The sequence below is a fragment of the Temnothorax nylanderi genome, unplaced genomic scaffold, assembly GCF_030848795.1.
Source record: "Temnothorax nylanderi isolate EJ_2023f unplaced genomic scaffold, tnyl_v1.0 TNYL_tig0021_pilon, whole genome shotgun sequence".
Taxonomy (NCBI): domain Eukaryota; kingdom Metazoa; phylum Arthropoda; class Insecta; order Hymenoptera; family Formicidae; genus Temnothorax; species Temnothorax nylanderi.
The window spans coordinates 1,244,419-1,260,086 of NW_027249083.1; the positions used below are offsets into that span (position 1 = coordinate 1,244,419).

A 15,668-nucleotide genomic window follows, 5' to 3' on the forward strand; every position below is an offset into this window, starting at 1 on the left:
CGGAACCGAGAACGCGCACGTGCGCGCGCACACGCGCGCGTGTATGCCGCACACGTACGTATCCGGTAAAGTGAGTCATCTCCCTTCTTTCGCTGCTGCATCTCGTCACCCCGATCGTAACGTAATAATAGAACGAAATTGATTCACCAGAAGAGCGCCGACGCGCGACGATGCGTTTCGATCTTTGTCTTCTTGCAGGTTGACATCTCGGCGATCTCGGCCGCGCTATCGATTCGCGCGCATCGCGTAGGCGCGATTAGAGAATGTATTGGTAACAAATTGCGACTTGATTATCGCGTCCAAATCGAAACGCGTTAATATCATTTCAACATCCAGTACTTAACCTCGGTTAATAATATTTTTCCAGAGTCTATAATAATAGCAATGGGTATAATAATGGCAATAAACAGATACAATCTTCAATTACCTTTAAAAGTTATGTATTCGCAATTGCTTCTCTCGTCTTTTTCATTTTTAATGAAGAAGTCTAGTCGAAAATAATTAATACAATTTACGTTAAAGAGCACACATTGATGTCAATGTAATAATAAAATGAGAAAATCTCAAAAACTATCTCTCTAGAATTAAAAGCAATGTAAAAAAAAGTAATTTGGAAATACTTCAGCTCATCATTTAACGACGCCGCAGGTAATTTTTGTTATTACTTAACGACAATGTAACGTGATAAAACGCAAGGTGTTCATAACTTAAATATTTTTTGGCAGTCAATTACATAAAAAAAACCTTTCGGTATGCTCGATGAATCGAGGGAGAGACATTGCAACGTTGCGCTTTGTGCGCGGCGTTATCTTGCAATAGAACTTGCAGCTCTACTCACATTACAGCTGTGAAATCGCGCGTTCAAGAATTCGCCTACCTCGGCATGAGATTCGAGCAGCGAGCCGCCGTAAAAAAAAGCAGCCTCTGAATGATTTATTTATGCCAAATGTTTGCACTTATGTAAGGGATTTTCGCGCTATATTTCATATAACAAAAAATGCGAGTAAAAAAGGCGTGTGACATTAATAATATTTTAAAATAATCGTGACAATTAATCTGATTTTCACTTTTAACTGAGAACTTATTGTTAACAAGAGGCAATGTGCTATGATTTACGTAATGCTGTCGTTGTGTGAAAAAAAAAATGATTTGTCCACGATATTGCTCGGCTCTTTAAGTAAGAACGTGATATATCTCTCCGTCTACATTAATCGTTATTCGTTACATTATCCCATTGACCCGCTCTTGTGACTCGGAGTTTGCTTGGCGAGCGAGCGAGCGAGCAAACGAGTCGTTCGGAACCGGCTTCAGGGGGATTTTCGAGTCCGTCGGTTCTCCGGTGGGCGATCCGATATACGCACCCGTTTAAATTCCATTTGCCTGGTCGATTTACTTGCACCATTTCGCGCGCTTACACTCCAATCGTGTCTGATTTGAATATCGGCTTATCGCGTCGTTGTGTGTTACGGTTATTTCCGTTATGGGTTTTCGTTGCTCGAGTTTAGAATCGCCGAGTGGGAACGCATCGCAGAACTGACATTTACCGTGTCACGCATTATCATAGATAGATATGTATTCCTACGCTCCGATAATCGCGGTTTCCCCGACGATGACGACGCCGACGACGACGACGACAATGACGGGATAGCGCGACGCGCTAACACCGCGCTTATCGCCGGCTTTTAGAACCGGCGACACATGAGCCGGACACCGACGTTGATCTACCTTCGTGCTCGCTTACACTCGCCGACCCTGACCGAGGGTACTGCTCTCGCAACCGGCTTGCGAGTCGCTACCGCCCGTGATTTTTGCAAAGCTTCTTTGTAGCACACGGGTTTGCGACGGACGGCGCGCGGTTCTGCAAATCCGCTTACCTGCCTGCTGTCACTTGCTCGCTCGGCTCGGCTCGCGTTTATTTGCTGTCGTATGAAATCGCCCCCGGAATTCGGAAGTGGTATACGTCGTCGCAACAATGTTGCGCTGCGTCGCGTATCGTCCTTGGATCTGATTGAACGTCGAATATTTTTTGATTACTGCGTCAAGCAAGACGGATGACGACTGAGACCGTATAAAATTACGCATATGATGCTAATTTGGGGTCTATAATGGCGCAAGATGATACGAGAAAATAATTTTTATTATAACAATAACATAATAAAATATATAACGTAATAAAAAATATCTTCAAATAATAAAATTATTCAATTTTTTTAACGATAGATATACATATTTATATTCTTATTTATAAAACGAAGTGAAAGAACACACATATGCACAGTGTGTGTGGCCAGAGATTTATTTCATTTAAAATATTTAGAAAGATGTAGTAAATTATATCTAGAAGATTGAAGTGAGCTTAAAGAAACTTCTGAAAAGTTCCTTTTATATATTGAGGCAGTATTTTGTAAATAGTATAATTTAGTACATGTTTTTCACATAAATGAGAATTTTATACCTGCAGAAACTTAAATGCAGAATAATTGATCATCGTATATAGAAGCATGAGATCATCTCATTCACGTAAACGACCAGAGATTGCAGGAAAAAGCAACTGACCACGATCTCCTTAGCGACTTTGCAAACGAATCACTTTATCACTGTCGATGATATTGCGGGGACATTTCTTTATACAATACGATAACTCAAAGCACGCTGCTCCTCGGCTTCGAGTCACGTTTGTGACGAATAAAACCGCTAATCCGTCACTCGGCTGTTCGAGTCGCGGACGATTATCGGACATCTTCGAGAACGATGCTCCATCACGCGGAGATGCTTCACTATGCTACTTTCATAACATTGTTTTGTCTTTGCACATATACATATAAATGTATACCGTATGCACATGTGCGTGCCTCGTAATCGAATATTCGACGTAAACTTTCAAATATTGACTCTATCCGTCATATTAAGTGTCGGAGCTGCTGCTTCATTCCACCGCGTACGTCACGCAGATGTTCTCTACCCACAATATTTCAATTGATTACGTATCGAGTAATTTCAGGTCGCTGGAAGTAGTTACCGCTCCGGGCGAGAGCGAGACTTTTTTTCCCGTATGTTCTATTTGCATGATTCTAAGAAACGCGTGCAATTTAACTATATAGGAGTGGAATTAACCAGGAATGTTTTTCGCGTAATGTGTTGCTGACAGAATGGACCGGCATTATTGATACAGAAGCGGTACAATTATTCATGTTTATTCATTTATTTGATGTTTATTAATATTTAAGATAATGCCTTTTTCCAAATTGAGATCGAAACTAAGATAACTGTTCATTATTTCTCTCATTTTATTTCTCGACATGCGATTATCTATTCAGAGGTATAAGAAGCGCGCTTTTCCCAAAACAGAGTCCTCGATAAAAACATTACGTCTCGGCACTCCGACACAACTCGGAAACCGCACACGGTTATATATAGTTTCGTGCACGACCGCATGTTCTTTATTATCACTCGTTGAGGTTGGCGAACAGATATCGCGTCCATATTTGAAACGCGCTTAGTCACGCGGCCTCGATGACTTAAAAGGCTCTTTTACTAGTTCTTCGATTAACTTCTGAAAAATACTGTCCGAGATGCCCGATGCGCGCTTCAGAAGTCGTCGTCGCGTGCGTTGTTGTTAAAGAAAAAGGATAAAAAAGAAAAACCTCCGCGATTTCTTCAGGCTCGAAATGTTCCGCATGAATTCGTCTACTTAGCTATCCATCAGTTCGCGCGCGAAGATACTAAGATCTAGATAAATTTTCCGCTCTACCACGCGAAACGTAATTTCTTTAGAGTATCCTTACATCACAGTTTGCACGGTAAGGTCGGCAATTTTTGCGAATCGCTCTGGAATAAAAAGATATGCCTCTTTTCAATGGCGAGTAATTTTAGTCCTTGACAAAGTGATACATTCTTTTTGTGACAAGTATCATTAAAAATAATGAAGTTGCAATAAATATTAATCTTGAGATGCGAAAAAACAAAGTGCTGCTATCTTGATCGCTACTTGAAAGTATTAATTATAGATAGATTAATTTATTGTATCGATTTAAGTTCAGTTGTGAAAACTTGCTAGAGACATTAGCTTATAATCGCATCGCGGATTGTAAGTCGCGTAGCTTTGCTTCTTACGTACAAATAGAAAGAATCACGCAAGCGTTAATTGAAATAATCCGCTGTTCAAGTAATCCTCTATCTTTAAAAAGTAAAGAAATCAATTAAATGTTGCTTGACTTTAACTTAACAATTTGTGGGAACGGTCCGTGTAAGTGTCGCACTCACACTTTCGGAATGAAACGCACTCGCGCGTTACTCATGCATCATGCATGTATAGCGGCTATTACGCTTACGAGCAGATAATTATCGAATGATCGTTATCGAATGATTCCAATTAATATCTTAATTTTGCATTACGAGCCAAACGTCTCTCGGCCTATAAGGATTATTAACGCGCGGCGGAGGTTTTACGCGCTCCACCCATTCGTCGCGCAACACGGCGAGATATAATTACACACGTGCACACGCGAAACAACATCGCGATTTTACACCCACGACGGACGGTGAAAGTACAAATGACCGCCGCCTGCATACTTATGCAGTTACGTTCCCTCCGGGGCTCTTACGTCGACGCGATTATCGCGCCGAACTCTCTCACGTTACATTCGCGCGTATTATACATACATACGTTAATAATACCTACTAAATAAAGCGCCGATAGGTATCGGCACCGCGCCGAGACACGGCGCATTCTTTCGCCGTCGGTTATTGTGCAGTCGCATATAATCGAATTGACAAGTATGTCGAAATGAATGCGGTCCCTTCTTTCTGAGAAAATATTAATATGCGCGCGCTCCGCACGCTGCGGACTTTGTATGTAAAACTTTGCGAAATGGCATTGCCTCATGTCATTGTAATGTCGCTTCCTAGCTTACGGGATTTACAACCTCGAGACCAGAGAGACGACCGCAATCTAATCATTGTATTTGCATCGTGCAATAATACTACATAATAATGTTAATTTATTGGCATTTATTCTCGCAGAACGATTTAATAATAGCTATATGATACGCGAGTATCGTATTATATTTAACTAATTTACATTCTCATACAAATAATTCCGTGATAATGAGGATTAAAATATTCCTTAAAATATCCCTGGCAGTTTTATTCATCAGAGAACGAGTTTGTTAATAAGTTTAAAGCGAGGTTTAAATAAATAAATAATTTAAATAATAAATCCGGTGGCCGAATGCAAGTAGCCTTGGAATTAACAAGTTTAAAGGATGACGGTGCATATTTTAGTTTTTGAGGTAGGTAATGAATCGGCAATTATATCGCGCTGCGCTGCATATCGCGCGAATGCACATGCATGTTCATATTTGTTTATCAGGTGCTGCTCGTTTATAGGAGTGGCCATTTTCAGACTTGCCAATTTGCTGATAAAAAAAAAAGAAGGACTCGATCGTATCGCTGATCATAGCATCGATTTTGTGAATCTAAAGATCTAAAGATATATTGTTATTATTCTTTTCTTATCTTTATCTATTAAATGCTGCGAATGATTGATTATCGCATTCCGCATAGAAATACTATATACGCTTTACATGCATAAAAATTATGTGTTACGTAACCCTGCTAAGATCACTGGCAGTTTGAGACTCTTGTATAATAAACAAAAAAAAAATACATCACATGTTGAGTTGGTTTAAAAAAAAAACCACTCAAGAACAATTGAGTGAGCTCGATATTACGAGAGGACAAAGCGAAATAAATGAATTCCAGGGAAATCTATGATCAATGATCGGTGACGGATCGATGATGAACGCGATGATCGCCGAATCGATCTTTCGTCACGCTAAAAACGCGCCCGATAACAATACCGATTTCGAGCGCGCTAATGATTCATGAAACCGCGCGCGGCCCGTATAGTATACGCGGCGCGACGAAATTATAATACGTATACTATAATTATAGTGCGCAGTCAGCAACGGTGCTCCCACCGCGTGGCCGGGCGCCGTCCAATGCCGCAGTGAAAAGTGACGCTAGTCGCCAGCCTCTCCGAACGAGTGGTTACGCCCCGTGCAGGGTCAGACTCGCGGATCCGCGCCGCGAGTACCTAGTTATGTTTACGCGGCCAGCGTGGCTGTCAGGCCGAACGGAGCCGTCGTCGTCGTCGTCGTCGTCGTCGCGTGCATGCTCCCCGCTTCCCTCGCCGGAACCGATCCGGCCACGAAAAAGTTGCCGCGGTGGCTCGGCTCTTATCTGCACGACGAATACTTAACGACGCCTCGTACGAACGACGTCGTGCTCGCCGCGTGCATTTTCCACGCCGCCCGCGACGTTACGTGACGTTCGCACGTACGCTGATCACGAATGCAATAAGGCGTGCCGAGAGCGAGCGAGAAACTCGGTGAAGTGGATTCGGAGTGTGATTACCGGTCACCGGCGTATTTCTCTCTCGCGATTACTCCGGATTTTCCGCTCGTCACCAGCGCGCGGCGGCCCCGAAATCGCAAACACATCGAGCACGCGATAAGGTTCCTATCAACAGATGCTCTCCGTGATCTGACGCAGTCCGCGGGAAGTTTCGGAGTTTGGATGTGTTATCGCGAAAACGTAATGTTCGATAGTGTTATTGTCAGTCGTAGATTCGGCGCTCGCGTTGCCGCATCGCCGCTCGATTATATGTCACGCTTCTGACGTGAATTAACGCAAAGTTTTTTTTTTCGCCGTTTTTGAAATACGCACGCGACGTAACAACATCGTTGGAGTTTTTTTTTTCCTACGAGACAGTCTTCTATCTTTAGTCACTTCATCTCGTGAGTGATAGCGCGTATACGACGGTAGTTCCCGCCGGAGGAAAGTGTGGTCGCGGGTTGCGCTGCGAGGACCTTAGGAGTGTTGATTTTGTTAGTCAAGAGACGCGACGAGCATGTTAGCTTCCATTAGCTGGCCATAATTAATATGCGCTAGCGCGAGAGGTAGAGCCCAAGTACCTTCGGCAACTATTGTGAAAGAGAGAAAGGAACATCTGGTACAGCGGAGGTGCTAAACACTTCGCGGACTCTAAGGAGCAGAGCTCCTCGATCTCGTCCACGGCGTTCGTCTCATCGGAACTTCGTCAAGCTAACGAAGATCCCGGACTTGTAGAGTTCGCGAGAAACAGTTTTACACGATAAAGACACTTCGCTTTCCTGATGAATGCTCCTCTAACGTTAGACGAGAATCGGAGCAACGTGAGCGTAATTATTTCAACGCTGTAAGGCCGAGGAAGATTAAATCGAGAGACTCTTCGCGAAACCGTCTAGCTCTTCGATGAGCTTGAATGGCGACGATGGGAGTTATCGTATATATTCCAAGTAGGTAATTTTCCTTCACGCTGCGTTTTAACTCCTTACGACGCTCGTGACTTCTTGTTGTTGTATTTCATTTGAAAACTCGTGCTGAAGCCATTTATTTGTTTTTTTTTTAAATGTTATACGTTATAAATCTTCCACAGTTGCCGGAATATTATAAAATACCAAATGTATCTGTGATAAGGGGACTCTTGGAAAAAAAGAGACGATATCGGCGATAATGCGACTTTCGAAGAGCATTTCACGTATTTCCCTACCGCTTATCTGTCCCACGACTCCCACGACGCCGCGACGTAACGTTCACTCAATAACCGGCCAGTAGAAATAAAGCGTGAAAATTGCAGTGTCACTCGAATTTCCGTGTCGCGATCGTGTTGCATGTTTATCGACCCTGACTCGCGCGACCAGGAAATCAGAAAAATGTGGATAGCGTCTCCTCAATCGGGTTGCCTTATGAGAAAGATAGCACATGATATAAATATGTATTTACATTGCCCGATCATACGATCTGCGTCATCGGTCGGCGATATGCCGACCTATATGACAACTCTATTGGCTCGCACGCACCGCTAATGAAATCATCTTGGGAATAATGAAATTAGAATGAGGGTCTAATGAGTTTAGTTTGAATAAAAACAAGCGTTACGTAACGCGGCGCAGCGTCGTCGAATCAAATGCGCGGCTGATCCTTGAGAACGCTTGACGACGTGATAACAGTATCGTTCTGTACCGTGCTGAGTCATGATAATTTGGCCGATGCATATTCGCGCTAGTCACAAATTGACTCCTGAGCTATTATTGTATAATTTAACGGAACGTTGTTAAGAACATGGGTACTAAAATGAAATATAACGTTTTTTATAGGCAGAATTATCTTCTTTAAAGAGCATCCTCTGCGTGATAAGAGTATATAATCTTAAATATAACACTAATTTATAAAAATACGCGAATATATACGGTGCTAATAACTGTAGTATTGTTTATAACAAAATCTAAAAATGTACAATTAAACTAAATTGAGAAATGGAAGAAAGAAAATTATAAAGACCGATAAAATTCACAATTATTGCGCGAATATATATTCTAGGAAGCTCACTCTTATCGCCTTATTTACAAAAGACGGAAATGAGAGTGATATCTCTTGCTAACATCTATCGCGTATGAAAGTGCGATAAGGACGATCTATCGAATGTAATATTTGGTGATCAATGACAGATAGCATATTTTATAGCATATTTTTTACACTCATGATACAAAGTTTTACTGGGTCGATTAGAATATCATATCTGTCTTAAATTATTAAAACATGATAAAATAAAAGTGAAGAGATCTTTAAATTTTTCTGATATTTTACATATAATATATCTCGTGCTTAAGATAACGTAAAATTTCAAGCGCCTATATTTTTATTTGTTAATATAAATATCTCAAAACTGATATAAGCCAAATAGAAGATTAATACAGGATTAACCATGCAATGCGAAGGAGCTAAAAAGAATGCGGCGCATTTCCTTTCTCGCAACTAGTTGATAATAACAACTTAAACCTGGAACTAGTCACGTACAGTTCGATGATACTCGGTCACGTTGTCTGCTTCTGAGAACGTTGTATCAGTCGCATTGTACCTTAGACGCGTATTTTGTGTCGTTTTAAGAAGGCGCACGTGTACTAATATGAGAAAATGAAGAATTTCTCGGATGACCTCGTCTTTATTATGAACCGTATAAAAATCATGCGCTGTTAATATAAAAACGTGGCAATTAAGTGCAAATATTTTCTGACATAAAAAAGTTCTTTCCCTAATGCTAATTGACGGACGACTGTGGAAAAATTTAATTTATTCATAACCGTACTGTGAATGATAACAGTCTTGCAGATAACATCGAATTGGACTGAATTACAAACGAAGCTTAGCTTGTTTACGAAGAAAATAAGATAAATTTAGAGTGGCCATTCACGCAATTATCAGTTTTGTGTTTTATGAAAACAGTATTTCCATAAGGATATCCGCGTAAATACTATGCAGTTTAATAAGAGAATTAAAGCTTGGTAAATGAAGATATTTAGGATATTCTTCTTAACATCTGACAGTTATATTCGGAAAGTAACAGTTTTCAATTGTTGAGAAAGATGACATATATCACTTTAACTCTACCTCAATAGTTTATGAAAATAATCGTATATGAAACTGATAAAACTTTATTATACACATATCAGTTAGTATTTTATCAACAAAAGTGATAGGACTTTATTTATCTACATAACGAAACAAATCGATCGTCTCTTTCAAAATAACTGTTCATGGTCAGTGAAGAGCTTGCAGTAACTTTATTTCTTGCAACTAGTGCAATATTGTTTGCAATAATGATAATCTACTGATAACGGGATTTATGTGCCAATGTATCTTCTTTATGTTTGCGCGCCTTTTTCTTGTCAATTTTATCTCACAATCGGTGTGGACTTTAAATTCGATTGATATTAATAGGCATGTTTGATTAATGATATATTTTTTATTATCTTGAGTCATTAAACTCCCTTAAGACACGTAAAACCTTTTCAAATATATATATACTCTAATAATAAATTTATATATATAACCTTTTTTATATGTATATCAAAGTAATGAAATTGGTACAAAGTAAACACAAAATATATGAATCATATTAAAAAATGTTTTTTTTTCTGATCAATAGTGAGACAATCTACTAACAATAAGCAATAAGTTTTACGTTTTCTTATTCTTACATTAAATGAAGAATATTCCGCAGATAGTGTACTACTGGTACAGTCATAAAACTTGTGCATGTTGTAAATAGTCGTCCGTGCAAAAACCGGTTGTAGCAAATGTCATGTTTGCGAAGAAGTGTTTGCTATCGAAAGGCCCGAATACCGACATATCAGAAATTGTATTCGTTCGTCTGTAAATGCTTTTTGTAGTCACGTTAAACTTGGCGCAAACACAATGTTTGCGAAAGAACATTACGTCTCCGAAGAATTTTCACGCGAAATGTAGACAACGACCTACTTCGGCATTCTTTTAGGATTGTAAACACAAAGCTGCGCTCGTGTGGAGATAAGAAGTGATTATATCAGGACTTAAATACTCGCATAGCATCTCGAAGGCACCATGTTAATTAATATAAACTAATATAAACAATGTTACCGAAATAAATTTTTGAAACATGCTTTTAATTTTTCTCGCGTTATTTGTAGAAAATAATTATATATGACAGAATTCTCTAATTTATTATATTTCTATTGTGTTTCAGGCATGTACACCATGCGCATGTTGGACAATGGTAGCAACAATGCATCCGGACCCACCGGTGCAGCGGCCTTGCCGGGTGTCCCGACAACTGGCGGCACAACTTCGACGGCCACGGGTGTTACGACTCTACCTGGTGTAGCCGATGAAAGGATGGATGCTTCAAGTGATAGCGCTGTCAGTAGTATGGGTAGCGAGCGCGTACCATCTCTATCGGACGGCGAATGGATGGAAACTGGATCCAATTCCAGCCATACTCAGGCCGACTCCCATTACACCATGGATTACGCAAGGTAATTAATATCACAATTGCGTCATTCGTGACATGGATCGGATTATCTTCAAGTTACGGAATAATTTTGGTTTGTTTCGTTTTCAAGATTTCACGATTGTAAATGAGAAAAATCTAATGTGTAGTATACTCTGCAACGTTTATCAATAATCTTTTAATTGTATTGCAGCAAATATCGTATGCCATACGACTGCAACTACTCAGTGTCCGCGAGAAACGCCGGCTCGCCGAGATGCCAAGCAGAACGAGCGGTACCACCAGTCGCACAGAAGAAACACCAAATGTTCGCCAAGCGATATTTCCAGGAACAAGGCACTTGTTAGTATTTAGAAGTAACCTTATGATTGCAGTTTTTCAAGTCGCTATGATATAGGTTTAATCGTTAAACAACTTTCAAACTAGGCTCACCTTTAGGGGCTACCGCACATCCGACCACTCCGATGAAATATGATTATGATACTCATACAGTTGGTGCGGGCGCACCGGGAAATACATATTCTGGACCAATCGAAGGTGCGGCCGGGCCGCAGCCAGAAATGAAATATAGCTGCAGCGTGGATTTCAGCCGTCATCAATCCGGTAAGAAAAAAATTTTTTATGTAGATTTATTTAATACAGTAAAGATATCCTCTTGAATAAATGAATAATTTTATGTAAATACAAATTTCTGATTTCTTTTTATTTTCAGGACGATCTGTAATAGAACATGTTCATCACAATCACACCTATCATTTGCCCGCTGAGAGCTCAGGATCTCTTCAACGTCCCATTTCCCGTGACAAGAAAGGTAACTATCTTTCTAATATTTTTCATCATTTGTTCAAATCACTTTTTTCGATTGTTCAATTTCCTGAGATTATCAATATTAAATTTTTATCTATGTAAAATATAAATTTCAGTCCGCAAAAACGAAGCAGAGGAGCATCTAACAAGAGATGAGAAGAGAGCAAGAGCATTGAATGTACCGATTGTAGTCAATGACATCATCAACCTTCCCATGGACGAGTTTAACGAACGTCTTAGTAAATATGATCTCAGCGAAGCCCAACTATCTTTAATACGCGATATTAGGAGACGAGGCAAAAACAAGGTTGCCGCACAGAATTGCCGTAAACGCAAATTGGATCAAATCATAAGTCTAGCTGATGAAGTGAAAGAGATGCGAGATCGTAAGTTGAGGCTCATCCGCGAGCGCGAGTTTATGCTCATCGAGAGACAGCGGGTGAAAGACAAATTTAGCCAACTTTACCGTCATGTTTTTCAGGTCAGTATTACTAATAATCTCATTTCCATTGCAGTTATATGTAATTTAAGTAATGGATAATTTATTATGTTATTTTCGAGTAAAATGCTGTTAAAGGCGATAAAAGAGAAGCTATAACGTTTGATAAATTATATTTTAGTCTTTACGGGATCCGGATGGTAATCTGTACCATCCGTGCGAGTACAGTCTTCAACAGTCTGCAGATGGGAACATCTTGCTAGTTCCCAGAAATCAGACGAATCCGCATCAGTCGCGACAGTCTTCGATGGAGCCGAAGACTAAACCCGATCCTGAGCACAAGGAATGAACTGCTAAAGGATTGTATGCGATGTGATTGATTATTGAAAAACTTTTGTTTTTCTTGGGCAGCGCGTCCAAAGCGTAATGAAAGCGAACACGGTGCTGGGCAGCGAATATTATACGCGTTATTAGATTTATTGCGTACAATTCGAAAGAGTAGCGTTCATGGTTTTAGACCTGACATACCTCGCACTGTGTCCAAATAAACAACGAAATTCGTCAAGGATACCGGCTTACGAATCGCGACTACGTGATTTTTGGCAGATGACTTTTTAACACATTTAGAGATTTTAGTAGGAAGAAAGATAGGATTTTTAATTATCCTAATGGTGGTTTTTGTGTACATGGGTGATGCTACAGTTTTCAGTTACTTTGACTACCCGTGTTAATACATTTTCACCTCTAAATATCATAACTTCGTGCATTTTCTTTTCATTTTCATAATCAAAGATTTTTATATTACAGAAAGGAGAGCATCGGGTATCATTGTATTTGTTTGTATATATAATGTATCTTGTCTGTTGTGACTGTCTTTAATAAGATCAATAATTAATAATAAAATAAAATCGAAAGCTTCATGAATTTCCTATGCTTTATTTAAGCTTCGTCAATAGATGATCTTAAAATATGTTTCATGAGTTTATACTGGCCTTATAGTGACATATGATACTACTCGTGAAAAAATAATGGAGTGTGTTATAGTATACGAGTTTCTCTGTGATTGCCTAAACCAGGCCTGCAGCTGGTTTGCACTTTTCAGCCGATCTTGCTTGCTATTCCTACTTCTCTCGTTTCGTAGCATCTCGGCTGCTCGCGGAGATGTAAGGGCTCGAGGACAGTATTAACTACAAATTGTATAGAGTTTTTTGGCGAATGTTGATTCGCGCGCTACTCATTGTTTATAGAGTTATTATTATGTACATTGTGTGTATATACTTATATTATTTATATATATAATTGATATATATATAATTATTATATAATTATATAGGTATATATAATATACACACACATATAATATGTATAATAATAATAATAACTCAATAAACAGTGAACAGCGCTCAGGGCAATACGCACCAAAGTCCCATACGATTTATAACTAATACCATTCCTGAACTCGAGTGTTAAATCTCAGCGAGTAGCATAGATGCTACGAAATGAGAGAAGTGGGAATAGCAGTGGGCAATATCGGCCGAAAAATGCAAACCGGCCTAGCTGCAGGCCTAGCCTAAACAAATCACAATGTCTATAGCGTTAAAAAAAAGATTACAACTATTAATATACGTAAATAGTAAGAAAACGTAGTAAGATGGTTATATTGTAGAATCACGCACGAGAACTGTTGTGTCACCATAATTAAAGCAACTCTAAATTAACATCTAATTCCAATTACTATTCTTCCTGCTTTAAGCGTAAAATATGCTTGTCATCTTCTTAATATACGTAAACGTGTAACACACGTTGACACACGTACAGTGATATATTATACATTCAAAAAGCTCATTTTTTTACATTCGCGAAACAGATTTTATCACGTTTCAATATAATTATTTCTATGAATTGTATCTATGATTATGATATATATGAATTGAATTATATATTTCATAGATATAGAAGCACAGACGATTGCGTTGAACGTATCCAGTGATTTTTATCTATTCAGTTGATTGTGTGTGATTATTGTTAGCGGTATACTTAATTGCCAAAATTATGATACACATTCATGAATAAATAATGCTCACTGTCGCAAGCAAAACGCTACGGCATTGAGTACGTCATCTGCATGTGACAGTGTTAGTAAAACAAATGTTTAATCATACGCGTATGTATTATTAAATAAAAATTTGTTGTGTTATATGAACTTAGAAAATACGCATGATTTGAAGCGCTTACAGTTTCAGAAGTGGTAGCGTTATGGATAATAATGCAAAATTGTAATTAATGTAATGCAAAATTGCATTTAATTGCGGACAAAGTAGGGGGCAAAGCGATAAAAGGCAAATGATTGAGGCATTAGTGGGATACAGCAAACTTGCAGTAACTAATCTCCGAACCATTTTGTGTTCCATATAGAAAGCAGCTTAAACAGATACCTTAAATTTCACTCCATTCAGGTAGACTACAAGCAAAACACATTGTAATGTATATTACAAATAATATAGTAAATAATACAAGTATGTGAATATACACTTACTGCGACACGTTGTAATATTACAATATATTAAGAATAGCATTCATTGAAATACGAACAAACATAATAAAAACACATATTTTTATAAAGTAAAGAGATGAGAAATGTTCAGGTATTTCACATTTGCCTTTTTATGTATATATTAATGTAGCTAGTATAATTTTCTATAAATATTATATATAAATATATATAGATATACATATATGAAATAAATGTATGTATTTATGTATATGTACGTGTATATATAAATACATATACACAAAGAGTAATGATAAAATATATGTTATAACGTTGAAAAAAAAACGAAAATGCAGTTTATGTCGGTAATTATTAATAATCATTATTAACATTTACATACGCAATTGTATTCATACTATTGGGTGTAGGATGCCTTTTACATATTGTACTTAGCGAGCGGAGATCTCGGCAAAACATTGTAAAAGATAATAATAATATTAATTTATAAGAACTCTCTGTTCGTCTATTGTACAAACAATTTGGATTCGCGCAAACTTGCAAATCCATCTACTTGCAATGAAGATCTCCTTCTGTCATTAAATTTCTATATTGTATAAATAAAGCTGAATAAAAACCTCTGGGGAAAGTATCGTATCTGACTTGTATTTGTCTAATTAATCAATACCTATTTTTATATAAATATTCATATATATATTACCGTGAATTTGTGTCGCGGCAGTAGTTCACGACTTTGATCAAACTCCAATTAACCCTTTCATTCTGAACCTTTGAAATTTAATTATTTTTAATTAAAGAGAAAAAAAGTTGTTAACTTTACTAAATGCGTTCAACTGATTACTATTTTTTTAATTGAAATATTTAAGTATTTAAATTAAATATGCCATGATATATTAAATCTAATGACGTAATTTGATTTAAATAACTCGAAGAAATGAAGAACACGGAAGATTAATAGATATTAACCGAATGGGATCAAATAATGCCACTCATACAGCCATTCAAATCAGAGAGGAGTTTACTTCTTATTTTAACAATGAAGG

At 38.3% G+C, this 15,668-nt stretch overlaps 1 protein-coding gene across 4 annotated transcripts in view; it reads left to right on the forward strand.

The window, feature by feature from the left end:
* The window catches only part of Cnc (NFE2 like bZIP transcription factor cap-n-collar), a 99,729-nt gene extending 84,468 nt beyond the window's left edge, over window positions 1-15,261 (forward strand). For 3 of the 4 annotated variants that reach the window (XM_071700217.1, XM_071700219.1, XM_071700220.1), the window contains exons 8-13: window positions 10,607-10,895; window positions 11,064-11,212; window positions 11,297-11,473; window positions 11,583-11,681; window positions 11,794-12,158; window positions 12,298-15,261. In XM_071700217.1, coding sequence (XP_071556318.1) covers window positions 10,607-10,895; window positions 11,064-11,212; window positions 11,297-11,473; window positions 11,583-11,681; window positions 11,794-12,158; window positions 12,298-12,465 — 1,247 coding nt within the window. In that variant the 3' untranslated portion in view covers window positions 12,466-15,261. The remainder of the gene's footprint in view (window positions 1-10,606; window positions 10,896-11,063; window positions 11,213-11,296; window positions 11,474-11,582; window positions 11,682-11,793; window positions 12,159-12,297) is intronic. The other variant, XM_071700218.1, reaches the window with a different exon arrangement.
* The last annotated feature ends 407 nt before the right edge of the window (window positions 15,262-15,668 follow it).